The sequence below is a fragment of the Rattus rattus genome, chromosome 7 (assembly GCF_011064425.1).
Source record: "Rattus rattus isolate New Zealand chromosome 7, Rrattus_CSIRO_v1, whole genome shotgun sequence".
Taxonomy (NCBI): Eukaryota; Metazoa; Chordata; class Mammalia; order Rodentia; family Muridae; genus Rattus; species Rattus rattus.
The window spans coordinates 71,132,494-71,152,339 of record NC_046160.1 but is presented as its reverse complement, the minus strand read 5'-3'; the positions used below and the strand labels follow the sequence as shown (position 1 = coordinate 71,152,339).

Genomic DNA, 19,846 nt, shown 5'->3' with positions numbered 1-19,846 from the left:
CAACCTAGATGTCCCTCAGTTGTAGAACAGACAAGGAAAATGTGGTGCATTTAATATCTACACAATATAATACCATTCGGCCGTTAAAAACAAAGACACCTGAATTTTGCAGGCAAATGTATGGAACTTGAAAATATCACCCAAGTAAAGTAAACCAACCGAGTTCCAAAAGACATACAGTGTATGTACTCACTTGTGAGTAGATATTAGCCATAAAATACCAGTACCATATTATACGCCACAGACCCAAAGAAGCTAAACCAAAAGAAAGACCCAAGCAAGGAAGCTTGAATCTCATTTAGAAAGGGGAATAAAATAGTTATAAAAGGCAAATGGATGGAGGAAAATGGGAGGGAGGGAGGATAGGGACAGGATTGGGGGGAGGTTCAGGATCAGGTGTGGGGAAAGGCAGGAGAGATAGCTAGACGGCCATAAAAATGAACTAAATTCTGCAACGGAAGCCGGTGAGAAGGTAAGGGAGCATCTCCAGGATGAGACAGAGACCTGAGAAAAGGGAGGCACCCAAGAATCAATGGAAATGACCTTAGCTATGACTCACTACATTCAGGATATGGAACCTGAAGAGGCTTCCTCCTATAGCCAGACAGGAACCCCATGGAGCAATAGAGACACCAACCTGCTCACAAAACTTTCTTTCAACCCAAAATTTCTCTGGTCTATAAGTAATGCAGGGGTGGAGAAAGAGCAGAGACTGAGGGAATGGTCAACCAATAACCAGCCCAACTTAAGAGCCATCCCCATGGACAAGTACCAATCCCCGACACTATTCATGATGCTCTGTTATGCTAGCAGACAAATGCATGTTGTCTTCTGAGAGGCACCACCCAGCAGCTGACTCGGACAGACACAGATACCCATAGTCAAACAGTAGATGGAGCTTGGGAACTCTTAAGAAAGGATACGAGGAAGGATCACAGCCCTAAAGGGGATAGGAACTCCACAGGATGACCAAAAACTAACCAGTACCCTTGGGGGCTCTCAGAGTCTGAACCACCAACCAAAGAACATAAATGGGATGAACCTAGACCTCCCCACACATATGTAGCAGATGTACAGCTTGGTCTTCATGTGGGTTCCAAACAACTGGAGTGGGGGCTGTCCCAAAAGCTATTGCCTGCATGTGGGCTATGTTCTAGCTGGGCTGTCTTGTCTGGCTTCAATGGGAGAGGAAATGCCTAGCCTTGCAGAGACTTGAAGTGCCAGGGTGGGAGAATATCCAGGGAGCTCCCACCCCCTCATAGGAGAAGGGAAGAGAGTAGGGAAGAAGAATTATTGGAGGGGGTGACCAGGAATGGGGCAGTGAGCAGGATGTAAAGTGAATAGGCAAAAAAAATAGAATTATGTGTAAAAATGTACTTTTTAAGCTGGCATTTTGGCCCACATCTGAAATCCTATACTTGGGAGATTGGAGCAGGATAATCATGAGTTCAAAGCCAACCTAGACTAAGTACATAGTGAATTTTTTTGAAAAAAAAAATCAACTCAGTTTTGTTCACTGCATGTTATGAAGCATTAATGATAAGTATACACAGATTTTTTATAAATATTTATTTGTATGTTTGTGAAATCTGAATGACAGAAAGAAGGGATTGTATCAAGGAAGTGGGATTCTCAAAATCGTTATGGGTGTTTTTCTGGATGTCAAGCAACACATAAAAAAGAAGTATGTTCTATGTTGGAAGAACATGGGTACCAGGAAGAATCCAGGCTGGTATTACAGCATTTCAATGGGAGAGACGAGGTGTATGACACATCAGTCCTTTATATCCCTCAGCTAATATTTATTCTTTTCAAGGTGGATACTGTTGACTATGTTTAAATAGGCACTGGAGAAAAAGTCAGTGATACCTTATCATTCTACTATGTCAGAAAATAATGTAGGCACTAATATTCCTTTTTAAGACCTTATATCCCAAGAAGATATTCATCTATCCCGGAACTAAATGGATCAGGAAACACTTTCTTTTTATTTCACTGTTCATGAACAAGGAGAATATTTGACATCCAATTCATGCCTGAAATCATGTAAAAGTTTTGTAGTTAATGTATAACATAAACATTTTGTTAAGGTTTATTTAACAAAATTTATTTAATACTTAGTGTATTAAAATGTGTTATGTGGTTATAAAGAGTAACCACTTAATAAGTGTGATAAATACAACAAGAATGGCATTTCTAAACAACAAATATATTTCAGCTTCAGGAAGAAAAATACTTAACCTACTACAGAAACCACAAGGGTCTGTATTCACATAGCTTTGGAATATTCTTCAAGATCAAGGGCTTGGTTATAGTCACACATAGCTTCCTCTATCAGTCCTATTTTGCCACGGACTTGTGCTCTGAGATTATACATTATAGCTTCATCAGGCTTCAAAGACAGGGCTGCAAGAGAAAACAGAATCTAGATACACTGATGTAAACTTTCCCATCATTCTCATTTTAATTGTTTTTCTTCAATTGTACCAAAGCAGTTCAATTAGAAATATTGGATGCTTTTAAGAAAACAAATGCAGGAAGCCATGGTACAGTCTTTGGAAGACTGGCATTGTATGTAGTTTCCTAATAATTCTATCTCAATTTACAAATGCGTTATGAAATTATGTAAAGCACTCTGTATTGGTCACATTAAGGACTTGGTACTACACCCACTAGCTCTATATGAATAAAAGGCTTTATGAAATTCTTCTTCTTCTTTTTTTTTTTCTTGAGCCTGAAAAAAAGGTACAGTGTTCTTGAGAGGATTACAAAATGCGCTTACCTTTATCAAGGTCCTCTTCAGCGAGTTCATACTTCTTCAAGTAGATATAGAAACTTGCTCTGTTAAAATACAGTGCAGCCCAGTGGGGACAGAGCTCCATTGCACGTGAAAAATCTTTTTCTGCTTCTTCATATTTCTTTAATACTGAGTTTGTAACAGCTCGATTCATGAGAGCACATTCGTTTTCTGGATTAAGCTTCAAGGCTGTTGAGAAGTAGTCGCTGGCCTATAAAACGTAAGAATAACGAAAATTTAATGGGTTTTAATTAGCAGGTTTCAAGAAATTTGGAGCAATTCTCTTTTCATTTAAAGCTGAGGCCAACAGATTTCGAAGCAGGCAACGATGGCATTTCATTCCAAATACAGAAATGTGTTTTCTAAAAGAAAAACAAGAGCTAAGCGCTGCCCTGTTTTTGCTGTTGTTTGGTTTCTAGCCATGTTCTAGTCGATTTTCTGTAAATGTGATGAGACATTTAAGAGAGGAAAATTGGAGAAATTATCTGTTTAGGGCTGGCTGTCTGTGAGTTTCTAAACCCTGTCCTTGGCCTGCTGCCTTGGTTTGTGTCCACACAGTAAGTAGATCATGGTAGGGGCACAAGGCAAGAGGCAAGAGGCTGCTTACCTTATGGAAGGAGGCTTTGGGGATTGGTACCTCCTTTGTTGCCTTGACAACCCTGGCTCCAACCTTGGCTGGAGACCAAGATGTCAGCTCTTGGCAAAGAGACACTTGTGATATAAAACATAATACCGTGGACCAGCATTCCAGACAATGATGATGGTAAAATACTTGCTAAAATGAAATGTTCCCACTTCCCACAAGCCCAAATGTCATATCCGTGAATCAAACAACAGAAAAAGCAACAAGTAAATTAGAGAAGACTAGAGAGAAGGTAAAATGCAATTGGGTAATTAACAGATAAAGAGATGAAGAGTTTGATGGGTTTTCAAAAGAAGATTCTAAACCACACCAAAAGCAACATAAACTTCAACATACTATGAAAAATATAAGAAAAGGGGGTGAAATCAACTTGTTGATATAAATGATTAAAATATTCAGTTTTGACCATGGCTTGGAAGATGTGGACATGAAGGCAAAGTTTGGTTAAGAGAGGACAGAACCGCTCTGTAAACCTCCGGCCACACAGACAAGATATTGATCTGACACCACTCTATTCATATTAAGAAATCCATTTCTAACTCCATGAGTGATGAACATCTAACTCCTAAAGTTTGTCTCTAAAAGGAGGATAGTGTCACACTCTGCTTGGCCTGTCAGGCAGCCTCTCCAGTCTCTTTGCAAGCCGGACTCTTCCCTTCCTATGAGTTCTATCCTGGCTCAGGCTGCAGATGGTTTTTAAGCTTTGTGGACATTTTCCAGTTGTTTCCTCTAAAGCATTTCTGTAGCACAGACACTCCTCATCTTTCTGTCCTTAAGTGTCCCTCTCCATCTGTGTTACAGCTCTGAGGGGGAGGACTTCCCCAATGGAAATGTTGCATCTCTGAAGAAAAAGGTATCCTGTTGGTCAGCAGCCAGGGAGTTTTGGGTATAAAAAAAAAAGTCACATGGCACAACAAACCTCACACAAGAGATTTGCTGGGAGAGACTCAAGAGGGTGGCTGCCTCTGCTCAGTGAGAAGCAGGAGGGAACTGAGCAGGAAACAGGCTTTTACAGGGTTGCTTGGGGGAGAAGTTTTCCAGGGTGGAGATTGATGGAATTTCAAACCAAGCCCAGGGATTGGTAAGGTTGTGAGCTCAGGGACTGTGGGATTTCAGGTTCAGGGACTGATGGGTTTTGGTAGGTTTTCAAACCCCAAAGTGGGCCTGGACCTTTTACCCTACTCCTTGACTCTCCCTCTTAGACCATTTTCTTCCCTCATCTAGCCATTTCCTTCCAGTCTTCCCAGGGATCTTTCCTCATGATCATCTTCTATCTAGGCTAGTATAAACATCAATGGCATGGTGGCTACAGCTCAGACTAAGAAACTAGAATGCTGGCTTCGAGTCCTGCCTCTATACTGACTGAGTTATAAACCTCTATTTGTATTAGTTTCTTAATCTTCCAAGGATAGTGGCACACTCTTACTCCCATTATTGATGTACAAATGAAATGAGCATATAGGTAAAGAGCTGAGAGAAGAGTGCAAAATGTAGTCAATTACAATTTTATAAACTTGCCTTTTGACCGGGAGTCCCAAACCCTCGGATCCCGGCCCGCAGCAGCTCTCTGCTCCCAGACCCCGTGGGAGAGAGACCTCACCGCCTGCTCAGGTGGGCACTCCTGAGGCTGCAGAGCAGAAGAGACCACCAACACTGCCCACCCATGCCCACATCCCTGGCCCAAGAGGAAACTGTACAAGGCCTCTGGGTTCCTGTGGGGGAGGGCCCAGGAGCGGCAGGACCCCTGCGCCTGAGACACCGCCGGAACCTGAAGGAAACAGACCGGATAAACAGTTCTCTGCACCCAAATCCCGTGGGAGGGAGAGCTAAACCTACAGAGAGGCAGACACGCCTGGGAAACCAGAAGAGACTGCACTCTGCACACATCTCTGACGCCAGAGGAAAACCCCAAACTCCATCTGGAACCCTGGTGCACGGAGGCTCCCGGAAACGGCGGCGCAGATCTTCCTGGTTGCTGCCGCCACGGAGAGCTCGTAGGCAGCACCTCACGAGCAAACTTGAGCCTCGGGACAACAGGTAAGACCAACTCTTCTGCTGCAAGTGACCCACCTGGTGAACTCAAGACACAGGCCCACAGGAACAGCTGAAGACCTATACACAGGAAAATCTACGCGCCCGAAAGCAAAACACTCTGCTCCCATACCTGGCTGAAAGAAAACAGGAAAACAGGTCTACAGCACTCCTGACACACAGGCTTATAGGACAGTCTAGCCACTGTCAGAAATAGCAGAACAAAGTAACACTAGAGATAATCTGATGGCGAGAGGGCAAGCGCAGGAACCCAAGCAACAGAAACCAAGACTACCTGGCACCATCGGAGCCCAATTCTCCCATCAAAACAAACACGGAATATCCAAACACACCAGAAAAGCAAGATCTAGATTCAAAATCATATTTGACCATGATGCTGGAGGACTTCAAGAAAGACGTGAAGAACTCCTTAGAGAACAAGTAAAGCCTACAGAAAGAGGAATCAAGTAGAAAAAAAGTCACAAAATGCCTGAAAGAATTCCAGGAAAAATAAATAAACAAGTAGAAGCCCATAGGGAGGAGACACAAAATCCCTGAAAGAATTCCAGGAAAACACAATCAAAAAGTTGAAGGAATTAAAAATGGAAATAGAAGCAATCAAGAAAGAACACATGGAAACAACCCTGGATATAGAAAACCAAAAGAAGAGACAAGGAGCTGTAGATACAAGCTTCACCAACAGAATACAAGAGATGGAAGAGAAATCTCAGGAGCAGAAGATTCCATAGAAATCATTGACTCAACTGTCAAAGATAATGTAAAGCGGAAAAAAAGCTACTGGTCCAAAACATACAGGAAATCCAGGACTCAATGAGAAGATCAAACCTAAGGATAATAGGTATAGAAGAGAGTGAAGACTCCCAGCTCAAAGGACCAGTAAATATCTTCAACAAAATCATAGAAGAAAACTTCCTAACCTAAAAAAAGAGATACCCATAGGCATACAAGAAGCCTACAGAACTCCAAATAGATTGGACCAGAAAAGAAACACCTCCCGTCACATAATAGTCAAAACACCAAACGCACAAAATAAAGAAAGAATATTAAAAAGCAGTAAGGGAAAAAGGCCAAGTAACATATAAAGGCAGACCTATCAGAATCACACCAGACTTTTCGCCAGAAACTATGAAGGCCAGAAGATCCTGGACTGATGTCATACAGACCCTAAGAGAACACAAATGCCAGCCCAGGTTACTGTATCCTGCAAAACTCTCAATGAACATAGATGGAGAAACCAAGATATTCCATGACAAAACCAAATTTACACACTATCTTTCTACAACTCCAGCCTTACTAAGGATAGTAGATGGAAAACTCCAACACAAGGAGGGAAACTACACCCTAGAAAAAGCAAGAGAGTAATCTCCTTGCAACAAAACAAAGAGAAGAAAAGCACACAAACATAACATTATAATAGCCAGAAGCTGGAAAGAACCCAGATGCCCTTTAACAGAGGAATGGATACAGAAAATGTGGTACATCTACACAATGGAATATTACTCAGCTATCAAAAACAATGACTTTATGAAAAAGAGGCAAATGGTCGAACTGGAAAATATCATCCTGAGTGAGGTAACACTATCACAGAGAAACACACATGATATGCACTCATTGATAAGTGGCTATTAGCCCAAATGCTTGAATTACCCTAGATGCCTAGAACAAATGAAACTCAAGACAGATGATCAAAATGTGAATGCTTCACTCCTTCTTTAAAAGGGGAACAAGAATACCCTTGGCAGGGAAGAGAGAGGCAAAGATTAAAACAGACACAGAAGGAACACCCATTCAGAGCCTGCCCCACATGTGGCCCATGCATATACAGCCATCCAATTAGACAAGATAGATGAAGCAAAGAAGTGCAGGCCGACAGGAGCCGGATGTAGATCTCTCCCGAGAGACACAGCCAGAATACAGCAAACACAGAGGCGTATGCCAGCAGCAAACCACTGAATTGAAAATAGGACCCCCGTTGAAGGAATCAGAGAAAGAACTGGAAGAGCTTGAAGGGGCTCGAGACCCCATATGTACAACAATGCCAAGCAACCAGAGCTTCCAGGGACTAAGCCACTACCTAAAGACTATACATGGACTGACCCTGGACTCTGACCTCATAGGTAGCAATGAATATCCTAGTAAGAGCACCAGTGGAAGGGGAAGCCCTGGGTCCTGCTAAGACTGAACCCCCAGTGAACTAGATTGTTGGGGGAGGGCGGCAATGGGGAGGGTGGGGAGGAACACCCATAAAGAAGGGGAGGGGGGGATGTTTGCCCGAAACAGGAAAGGAAATAACACTTTCGAAATGTATATAAGAAATACTCAAGTTAATGAAAATAAATAAATAAATGTCATTTATAAGAAAAAAAATTTGCCTTTCAATGAAATAAGATGAAATTTCCATAAATGAAGAATTTCAGATGATTCTTTGTGAACTTTGTTTCCTCTGACTTTTGAGGGTCAGTTACATCAAGACTGTGTAAGTCACTGATGACAGCGACTTGATGTCACAGTCCAGCACAATTTAAGGATCTATTGAGATGGGTGCAGAATTGACATACAACTTTGGAGAGCTTAAAGAAAACTCACTCCATAAGAAAAGGTTCTATTCACAGACATTAAAAAATGAAAGAAACGAATGACTCCAAGTATATGTTCCTTGTAAAACAATCTATGCTTCACTTTAACTCATCAACGAATAATGTATAAACTGCATAGTTATTTAACCACACAAAGTGTACCTTCTATCAAATAAGAACAAATCATGCAGGGTCATACACTAGTACTGTATTTAATTCTGAACAACAGAACTTTATTTTGATTATTACTTTATTATTTTGTATCTATGGGTGTTTTCCCTTCATGCATGCCAGTGCACTACATGTGTACAATGCCCTCAGAGGCCAAATGAGGATGTCAAATCCCCTGAGAATGAAATTTCAGACAATTGTATGCCTCCAAGTATGTGCTTGGAATCAAACCTAAGTCCTCTGAAAAATTAACTAATGCTCTTCAGAATCAATGAACCATAATCCTAATCCCTACATCATAACTTTCTCTGATAGCTTCCAAAGAATATTACCTAGAAAATCTTATTAGTTTAATGAGATTACTTGAAGTAGAGGTATATGAAACAATTAGAAGTTAAAGCAATTAAAACCCTTGATTTCAAACAATTGATATGATGTTCTTGTTTCTATAATGAATTAATCAATGATACAGAAGATCGAATTATTGTTTAAAAGTCATGTGCAGTTAATCATTCATACCAAGTGTCTCCTCCAAATGTGTTTTTAAAGCAGTTTACTAACTTGATAAGAAACAGAAGTCGGGTTTTATATATCTTTTAACTCTTTAGTGATTATTTGTTCTGATAAAGGACCTTTCTTCCTGTATCCATATCTTCCTTCAGAAACAACTGTAGGGAGAAGGAGAGAGGGCATGGAAGCCATTTCCTCACAGATAGGCCCAGACATAGCAGCAGCATGACTGAGGAGCTAGTCTCTGAAGTAACCCCCGAGCATTCATAACATCAGTACAGGAAAACACTTTAGGTGAAATTGTGTCAAAGTAAAACTTCTGCAATGTTGGGAAAATAGAACCATATATTTTGAGATTTATTTTTATGTGCATGTATGAGGGCCAGCTTGCATGTATGGGTACCAGTGTATACCTGGTACAGACAGAGGCCAGAAAAGAACACCAAATTCCCTGATCTGATGTTACAGATTGTGAGCCACTGTGTGGGTGTTAGGAACAGAACCTTGGTCCTCAGCAAGAACAGCCAGTTCCCTTAAGTATTCTTAACTACTGAGCCATCCTTTCTCCTGTCCCTGAACACATTCAAGGCTGATGTACATGTCAGAGCTACACCAGAAATTTTATATATGATAGTCACTGAATTATTAAAGATAAATAAGTTTAAAGAGTAAAGTTCTCCCTCTTACAGAATTTAATTGTCTCTAGAAACAGAATTTTGCTTTGGGGGAATTTTATTTTTCTCAATCTTATGAATTATTTTCTTTTTTGTAGTCATGGGAATTGAACATGGAGCCTCACATCTGCTGAACAAGCATGATACCACTGAGGAGAAGGGCAGATCGCCAATGTTTATTTGTTGAGACAGGTTTCCACTAAGGTGTTAAGAGTAGCTTTGAACTTGCAATCTTCCTGCCTCAATCTTTCTAGTAACTAGCACTATCAGTTTGTGCCACTGGGCCCAGTCTATCTATCATATGATGCAAAATAATCTGAAATTTAAGGCACTGGCTTGTCAGCCTGCCCAGTAGCATCTGAGTAATGACAGTCCAATTCATATCTTAGATAATTACACCTTTGATGACTGCCCTTGCATCTATCCATACTGAGACCAACCAGATTCATCACAGAAGCCAGCAAGTTGTGCAGGCTCATTATTGAGTACAGAACACCCAGACAGCTGTATGACAAGACAGACAGGACGAACAATATCAACAAGTGGATAGATGTTTAAGAAGCAGTGAGTGCCCTACTGCTGAAGGGGGACCAGGAAAGGAAATTAGAGGAGTCGCTGGAATGTTGGCAAGAAGAAGCTGGAGGAGAAATGGGGGCAAAGGCTGAAATGAGAAGGCAGGCTTGTGGATCCTTCTGTGGAGATCAATATTGAAATGGAGGAGAGGGCTAGAGGGGGTATGAGTCCGCCCCCACCTTTAAAGATTGCAGCCAGCATCATCACACATACCTATAACCCTAGCACTGCAATCTCTGGAGTTGCAAATCAGAAAAAAAGACCTCAAGTTAGATACTAGTCTGGGCTATGCAGGGAGACTGTCTAAAAGAACAACAACAACAACAAAAAAAAGATGGAGGGTACATATTTGTGCAACTGTGTTAATGAGAAGGACATTCGAGTGTAATTTTTACTTGTAGTAGAGAAAGTAAAGAAATAAGGACTAAGAGTCATGAAGGTGCTTTTATAGTCAGTAGAGCAAAACTATAAACCTTGCTGTAAGTCAGAAAAAACTAAGTACTCAAAAGGGAACACAACACAGAGTAAAATACATTTAATGTACACATAAAGCAGAGACAATATAAAAATCCTTCCACCTGATTAAATTCCCAATTGATTTATTCCCAAGCAACAGGGAAAGTTCAAAATGTAGGTGCAAAATTCTAGGAAACATTATGTTATATATTTACCATGATAGAAATATAATTTAATGGTGGTTAAATTATAGATTTCATATTATTTATATCTTACTCAGTTTTAAAGAATAAATCTACATGGGATTCTGCTAAAACAACACTCAGAAAATAGACACAGCATTAATAAATTGTTATATAAACTAATAGGTGATGATAAAAATTCAGTCAACTTAAAATTGTAAAGAGCGGGGTAAAGGAGGGGGGAATATAAAAACAGTGACTTTCCTGTCTTTATAGTGTCTTTACAGAAAGACAAAGGTTTAAGAAAAACAAGAGGTTTAATCCTGCGGGTACATTCCAAGTACAATAAATCTAAATATATCTCATCTAACAGCCTAGCAAGCTTTTTTCAGACAGTGCAAGCTGAAACGGCTAGAGGTTAAATGGCCACATAAAACCAGAACTAAACGTGTCTCCTATTTCCTGTACTTGAGTGACTGATGATTAGGAAACATAAATTAAGAAGGGGTTAGATACTTCCAGCATAAAGAGGACCTCGAGGGAAGCGTAAGCATGTAAAGAGCAGGATTCCGGCCGAGGAACTGATTAGACAAAGAGCATGGCCAAGCACTGGAAAATTTACTGGACCAGTACTGAATGGTCAGGAACACCAAGGAGCATCAATCTACACAAGTATACACACGTAACGACTGAAAATTATAGGCATCTTTATGGAACAGAGCATTATTTATTAACCTGAGACGTCAAGGCTGCACTTCAAAACTCTATCTAACAAAGAAGCATACAGTGCCCAAAGAACACGTTAAGGAAAATGCACGTTGCCTGAGAAAACTGCCGGTGATGAAGGTAGATGTTTCCCGCATTAAAGTAGGCGAGCGAGTAGTTGGGGTCCAGAGAAATCGCTGCTTGATAGTCGGCCATCGCGTTCTGTTGTTGACTCATAAACTCGTGAATCACACCACGGTTTGTTAGGAATTCTGCTGTCGAGTTGATCTGCAACATAATCACAGGAGGACTTGGCTTCTGGGAATAGTATTCATCTCCAGTTTCACATCTGTGAAGTGAATGTTCTGAAATTCACGTGAGGCAACAAGTATTTTTACAGTGCAGGTAAGAAAAAAGCAAAACAGTTAGAGCAACTATTCTCAGAAAGGGCAGAGTATAAAGTCGGTTTCTTGCCAGTGGTTTATTGAATGGCTGCCATAAAACAAATAATTTTAGAGCTTGACTTAAGTCCTTTCCAAGGAATGGGCACGGGGAACATTTATCAGTTTGTTACATGAGAGAAGCCATTAAATTGAACAGTGAGCATGCTTCACTGTCCTAAGTAGAAACAATTACTTTAATTCTTTTACCTTTTTTACACTTGATATCACCCCAGTAATACCTCAAAATTACAGAAACAAAACTGAAAAGCAGACAAGAAGTCAAAGCATGAGAAGGTGGTTCCTTCGCTACAGGGAGAAGCCAAACCTCTAGGTTATTCTCCAGTTGCTTCAAACATAGGACATCACTGTTACGGCTTGACTCCATCTTGTACTACAAAGTACTATTACAGTTCCATGAAACATACAAGCTGCATTTACCAAGAGGGATCAGTACTCATCAAGAATTTGCTTTTAATTTTTAAATGCATTTAGATTGCAAAATAAGCAAACTCTGGGGAAACAAAACATTATTTCTCTACATTTCACTCTAACTGGGTAACAAAGAGCAGCTTACGTAGACTCATTCATTGGTGGGGTGAACATATCTCATTAGCAGTATCATCAGTCTAGGCTGTTTACCTTTATGGCACAATTGATATCCTGCATTGCAGCGAAATAATTACTCATTTGAAGACAAACCACGGCTCGTCCTTCATAGGCTAGATAGTTCTTTGGATTAGCTTCTATGCCAATAGTAAAGTGTTGCCAAGCTTTCTGGAATTTTCCTTGGGCCTAAAACAGTTATGCAATATCATGAGGCAAGAAACAGTATCTAATGTTACAAACCATGCTATATTGTGAGTATCTTCAATTGAGTAATTGCCTCTAAGTATTTATAATCAAATTATGTTCAAATAAGTATAATTATATTGTCATCTATTATACTAATCTTAAACAACTTAAAGTCATACCTACTATATGTCAACTACTCTTCTGTTAACTACAAAAAAACTTATACCGATATCCACAAATAGCCAGAAGTGGTGGCACGCACCTTTGAACCCAGGACTCAGGAGGAAGAGGCAGGCAGATTTCTGTGGGTTTGAATCCAGCCTGGTCTATATAGTGAAACACTGTCTCAAATAAGTGTGTGTGTGTGTGTGTGTGTGTGTGTGTGTGTGTGTGTGTGTGTGTGTGTGTGTGTAGTGTGACATATAGATAGATAGATAGATAGATAGATAGATAGATAGATAGATAGATAGATAGATAGATAGGCAGGCAGGCAGGCAGGCAGGCAGGCAGGCAGGCAGGCAGGCAGGCAGACAGACAGACAGGGATAATTCTCTCCAGATGTGATGGTTTGAATAGGAATGGCCCCTATACAATCATGTGTTTGAATGCTTGGCCCACAGGGAGTGGCACTATTAGGAGGTGTGGCCTCTTTGGAGTAGATATGCACTTGTTGGAGGAAGTATGTCACTGTGGAGAGTGGGGTCTCCTATGCTCAAGCTACTCCAAGTGTGGCTCACAGTCTCTCCCTATTGCCTATGGCTCAAGATGTAGAGCCCTTAGCTTGTCTCCAGCACCATGCCATGTATGTTGCCAGTTGCCATTTTCCCTGCTACAATGATAATGGATCAAACCTCTAATTAAGTGTTTTAACTTATAAAGTGGCAGTGGTCATGGTGTCTCTTCATAGCAATAGAAACCCTAACCAAAACAAACACCAGATATCTCTAATATACGCATAACACACAAAGCAAAATTAGTGTGTGTCACATAAAGTAATGAAATAATGGATGTGTTCCAGGGTCTGGAATTTTAGGAATACTGCATATATTCCATAGAAGATACATATAAATCTACCAAGCAGCTATAACAATCTTTGTGCCAACTTGAGAAAAAGAAAAGAAAAGAAAAAAGACCAGGAGAAGGGAACCATTAACAGAAGATGTCAGAGTATTTCTCAGAGCAGGCCATCTGGCAACTAAACACCTCCACACAGGCAGGCAGGGACTCAATTATTTCGCGATGGTCCAGCTTCTGTTCTTTTTCTCACAGGCTTAAAAACTCAACTTGCCAGGATCTTGGAGGCTGACACATTCTAACTAACCTGAACCTAGTGACTCTCACATAAAGCTATAATGAAAGGAATCTACTAAGGGAACTAGATCCTGATTTCTAACTAGAAAACTCTCTAAGCAAAGTGTTTAGACATCTACAGGGTCGTCAGATAATAAACAAAGAAGTAGGCAAACTGAGGTTGCACTATAAGAATATTAAATGGCAAACCACCTCAGGAAAGGATTTAATTTACTCTTGATATCTGCTATGCTTACTGTGATAACCCCAGTCCTTGGCAAACAGCAAGGAATCTATATGTATGTGTAGAAAAGACTGTTACTCTTTCCCCTAAGCAGCACTTGAATGGCCTAACTCTTCTTTATTGACCCCTCCTTTTCCTGATTCACTCCTACATACTGATGTGCTTCTCAATAGCTCTTCCTGGATATATACCCAATAGGATTTTCACAAGATACAAACTGGATGTCATGTCTCCAATTGGGGATATTCCTGTTTTAGCTGGACTTCAGGCTTTTTATTCCAGCTCGTGTCTAATTATCTAGGCTCATCACAAATCACTCTCTCACCATGATATTCTGCTTATATTGGCCCTCAGCCTCTTCTTACGATGTTTCCTAAAGGGTTGTTCCCTCTGTCACCAAGACTAAATAAACCCTAGCCTCCACCCTTTCCTCTACCTAAATACTAATCTTTCATACTTCAACATAATTTATCAGTAAGTTCTCTTTCCTCTTATACTAAAAACTCTTTGAGGTTTGTTTTTCATTTCGTTTTTGATACATTTATCATAACTATAATCAAATAATTACTATTGCACATAACAATGCCTCTCTCTCCAAACTAGGAGATACAAAACAAACAAACAAACAAGCAAAACTTGTTTCTTATAGAATACTGTCTCTAGGGGCTGGGAGCAAGTTTTCCTCCATATTAGGTGCTCAGTCTGTAAATGCTGTGAGCACATTGCATCGGCTGCCAGTCAGCTCTAGATATTTTAAAGTCATCCAATCCGTTCTTTAAATGGACCATGCATTGTTTATATTGTGATCATAATGCTAATTTTAGGTTTAATTCTAGCAAGGCAATCTTTTTTCTCTTACAAGATTCTTGGGCATTCATCATGATAACAACCATCACTTCCGGCGTTATCATATGGTAACAACCATCACTTCCGGCGTTATCATATGGTAACAACCATCACTTCCGGCGTTATCATATGGTAACAACCATCACTTCCGGCGTTATCATATGGTAACAACCATCACTTCCGGTGTTATCATATGGTAACAACCATCACTTCCGATGTTATCATATGGTAACAACCATCACTTCCGGTGTTATCATATGGTAACAACCATCACTTCGGTGTTATCATATGGTAACAACCATCACTTCCGATGTTATCATATGGTAACAACCATCACTTCCGGTGTTATCATATGGTAACAACCATCACTTCCGATGTTATCATATGGTAACAACCATCACTTCTGGCGTTATCTTATGGTAACAACCATCACTTCCGGTGTTATCATATAAGTCGTCAATGAGCTCAGGCTCATCAAAGCAAGGTCTCTGTATTTAATTGAGTCCTTGCTCTCCATTCCTACCTCCCATAACTAGAGTAAAGGAAAAGTAGATGTTCACCTGAGAAATAATATTTGACCATATCGCCAGTAAATAACCAAATATCTCTTTCTCCTGTCCAAACTATGTTCTCAGTGTGAAAAATGTTGTTACATTTTACCTGCAAATTATAGCCTAGACTAATTCTGGCTTTTAAATTTGATGGGTCAAGATGAAGCGCTCTCAGAAAGTCCTTCTGGGCTTGTATCATAGCTTTATCCTGTTCATACCCCATGTAAGAATTCCCTCGTCCAATATAAGCGTCCAGATAACGTGGGTTAATTTTAATAGCCCTGGTAAAGAATTCAACAGCTCCTTTAAATTCTTTAATTCTGAAAAAAAGAAAGAAAATGAGATACCTTCCAGTGGACTGATGTTTGGTAGCAACCTATTCAATGTTTTCTGCATATAACTTCCCCAAAAAGGTTTGTAGTAACCTTTATAGAAAATCTTTTATTTTTATTAAGATTTTATTCTATAAGAATTATATAAATTATATGATCTAAAAAAGTGAAGAAGAATCTCCAGAGATTTTGGTGAGGATGAAAAAAAGTGAAAACCATTTTCAAGAGCTACAAGGTAGCTGAATGGGTAAAGGCACTTGCCCCCAAGCCTGATGACCTGAGTTTGATCCCAGTGACCCATGTAGTAGAAGAAAAGCCATCTAACATCCATATGTATGCACACACACACACACACACACACACACACACACACACACACTCACCACATAAATAAATTAATAAATAAATAAATACTATTTTCACAGAAGAATGTGGAGTATTATTTTGGAATTCTATTTTTCCAAAAATATAGAAGTCTAAATGGCAGTCCTAGACTTTGTTTTAACCGTGATATGTTACCAACGTAGAAAAACATGATATTGATAACATATGATATTTAAATTACAGCCTCAATACACCTAGTAATGCTTCAGTTTACAGAAGAATTCTACAGTGATAATCCTATAAGCTTATATCACCTACAGACACCATAACAATATTAGTTTATATAAGAATACCTCATGACTCCTACATCAAAACACACTTGTCTATTAGTGCCTCCTATAGAAATTATCCCATCATCGACTGACTCATGGCATACAAAAAATAAATTTATATATATTTAGTATTTCCTTTTTTAAGGGACACCCCATTTCATTGAACTGAATATTCAATATTCACATATTGTTTAACAAGTATTTTTTCAATGCCTGTCACAATAGCAGCAAAAGTAATTGAGGACTTGAGAGATGCTTCCATGGTCAAGAATGTCTACTTTTCTTGCAGAAGACCCATGTTGGGTACCTAGGCACCTGTATCAGGCAGCTCACAAGCATTCGTAGCTGTCGTTCCAGAGAACCTCCATAGACACCCTGTATACATGTGATGCACAGAAACTCATACAAGCACACATGTACACACAGACACACACACACACACACACACACACACACACACACCTATAAATACGAATAATAAATCTTACAAAAAATACAAAGGCATACATTGCGGGTCATCTAGAAGGCCACACAAGGATCAGCACTAAAGTAGTAAGAAAACATGGCTTCTGATGTCTCGGGCAGGCAAGGGATGACAATGGCCTTCGTGAGCCACGTGGTAATTTCTGAGTTCCTTCTGTGTGTGGTGGCTCAGAAATCATAGGATCATGTCTCTGGTAGTTTACAGTGGAACTGCACTGCTTTCTCAATAACTGCCATGATTTAAGGTGCCAGCTCACTTGACTGTGGGGTCACAGTGCCCCTCCCGGTGCCTTCTTGGTGAATTCCATCAGCATTTCTACACAGGGACTAACCCTCCTTAATAAGAATGAAGATGGCATAGCACTTCTTTTTTAAAATACATTTGCGGCAGGTTTTCCACCAAGGCATAGAGAAATATTTACTTGTAATATGTACCAATGCGACGTATGTATTCTGGATTTTACAGGCAAGCATCATATATGCACTATAAATTATGGAGGCATTCCTATTTCGTTGGCATTCAGTTTGTATCATATCCACTGCCCTTGTCACCCATCAGGGAATTTTGAAATCTCAGTGGATATGGACTCTGATACAGGGCTACGAAATATACTCTTTTCTTCTGTGTGGCCCAACCAATTACCAAAGCAGACAGTAGCAAATCAGACAGTGACTCAACGCTCAGTTCTCTGCAATGTGAGTTGTGCATTCTGTAGGGCGGTTATATTATGCACCTATCGACACTAACTGATGCACGCTTAGGCCATCCAGCTGAGTAAACAACCTAAAAGCTAGAAATGGATCTAGAAAGCCACCTGACAATCACCTGAAAATCATCCCTGAGTGACAGTCACAACCGAACCAGGGGGCAGAGCTGGAGAAAGGTCTGCTCGGTTTCCTATACAAGGGGAAGTGAACCGGATGCCCTGCAGAAGGAGCGCTTTCATTCTCCCGGAGACTCGGCTGCCACAACATCCTATGGGCTAAAGCTCTGGCCAAACCCCAACATGGCACTTCTTCAGTGGGAAGATTTGGCAGAATATCTACACTGCTTTTGGGATTCATTGATCTTTAAGTCGTTAAGTATCGGCTGTCGCGTATATTAAGAGCATTAATAGTTTTCCTGAAATAAATGTTGGTATATGAGTGAAACATCATGTGATCACTCTCGGGAGGTGCTTGGTTTAGTGTCTGAAGCACAGACACAGGAGCCCAACGCATTTACAGTAATCACACATGACCAGATACGAATGAATCACTAATACTTCCAAACATTGAAAAACGGGGTTTGCGGAGGCAAAGACTTAAAAAATAACTTACACAAATATCAAAATAGTATAATAAACATGGTCCTGGTAGCAAGTGTTTGTGACGTATAGCCGAGTAACAGATAAAAAATACAAAGGTGGCTTTTTCATTGAGAACTCAAAGTTCTCATTAGCACAACACTCTTGCTGATTAAATAGGGCAATAAGTAGGATATTCAACCTAAGGAATGCTGTCTCCTGGCAACCACGAGAGTGAGAGCTGGAAAGACACAAAACATTCTTCAAATGTCTTCATCTCCATGAGTTCAAAGGACAATGTACTCACATTTAAAGGTTTATTATTTTTATAAAATGTTCCAAATTAATATATATAAATATATTATACCAAAAAATGTCAAAATGAAGTCCCATATTTATAAGCCATGCTTCCATAGTGTAAGTATGTTACCAAAATGGTCTTTCTAAATATATATAATCACTAAATATTCCTTGTTGTTAAAGCTCAGTCACACTGTGAAAACTCAGTATGTGGTGATTAAAACTCTCAGCTATCTGGTCTTTACTGTTGATTTAAATTCCACTTTCATTAGAGAACAATGGAGAGCCTAGAGAGCTGATGGAAGGTGGGCATTTGGACCTGCAAAGCAGTGTCAGCTTTAGGAGGGCTTTGCTGTTCTATCTCAACATAACATTTCATGAAGATGTGGCATGATTCTGACATGGTGAGACTGGCTGATTCTAATAGTTGTTAAGTAGAAACGGGTTTGAGAGAAGTTACGGATGCTTCAGATGTTGACTGAATGCAGTGATCTCAGACATTTTGGCCTACACATGTCCACCAAAGTAAACACATCAGTCACTATTCCATTTCTCCGTAAGAATGACAAGTACTTAAGGAGATGGATTGCACAAAGATCGATGCATCAAAATAGAGAAAGCTGTGACTGCGTGTAATGAAAGGTCTGAGACCAGGTTTTTAACCCTAAGGCATCTGCAGAATTTATAAGTACTATAGTACTTTCTTCTTACAATAAAGAACTTGACTTCTCCTGGGGAAATGTAGCTATGCCTTGGCACTCGAAAGAACAAAATAAATGTCAGTTTTCCAACTCATTCAAACTCCATTCTAATAGTCTCTTAAACTGTGTATTTGCACAGACTTGCCTCTAAAATATACAAACCATCCCAATTTAAGCCTCCAAAGGAATTGTTGTTCTTTCCCTTACCAAAAGCAATACTGTAAACTACTGTTAAACAATAACACTGTACTCATATTGAAACTGGGCAGCTTTTCTGAAGGTTGTGAATCACTGTCATTTTTTTACCAACTGCCCTTGTCTATAATGAGTTGTACAGAAATCTCAGAAGGAGCTAACTCTGAAGTATTGTATTTTTGTACATTTTAATATATTTTGTAGACATTTTCTTGGATTGTTCTTGGTAGTTTTAGATATATAAATACGTTTTATTGGCGCAAAATTTCCTTGAAAGTATATTTAAAACAGCCTCTTTCCCAGAAAATAAGTTTTCTGAACAAATTATTTTATGCCTAGATATTTCAATCTATGCATACATTTAATTGTCATTTCGTGTGTATGCTTG

At 39.7% G+C, this 19,846-nt stretch overlaps 1 protein-coding gene across 1 annotated transcript in view; it reads right to left on the bottom strand.

Moving 5' to 3' along the window:
• Positions 1-2,094: 2,094 nt before the first annotated feature.
• Ttc6 (tetratricopeptide repeat domain 6) overlaps positions 2,095-19,846 on the bottom strand; it is a 207,907-nt gene continuing 190,155 nt past the window's right edge. Inside the window, exons 28-32 of the mRNA XM_032907781.1 lie at positions 15,615-15,825; positions 12,422-12,574; positions 11,457-11,627; positions 2,783-3,008; positions 2,095-2,406 (exon numbers count right to left, since the gene is read on the bottom strand). Coding sequence (XP_032763672.1) covers positions 2,270-2,406; positions 2,783-3,008; positions 11,457-11,627; positions 12,422-12,574; positions 15,615-15,825 — 898 coding nt within the window. The 3' untranslated portion in view covers positions 2,095-2,269. The remainder of the gene's footprint in view (positions 2,407-2,782; positions 3,009-11,456; positions 11,628-12,421; positions 12,575-15,614; positions 15,826-19,846) is intronic.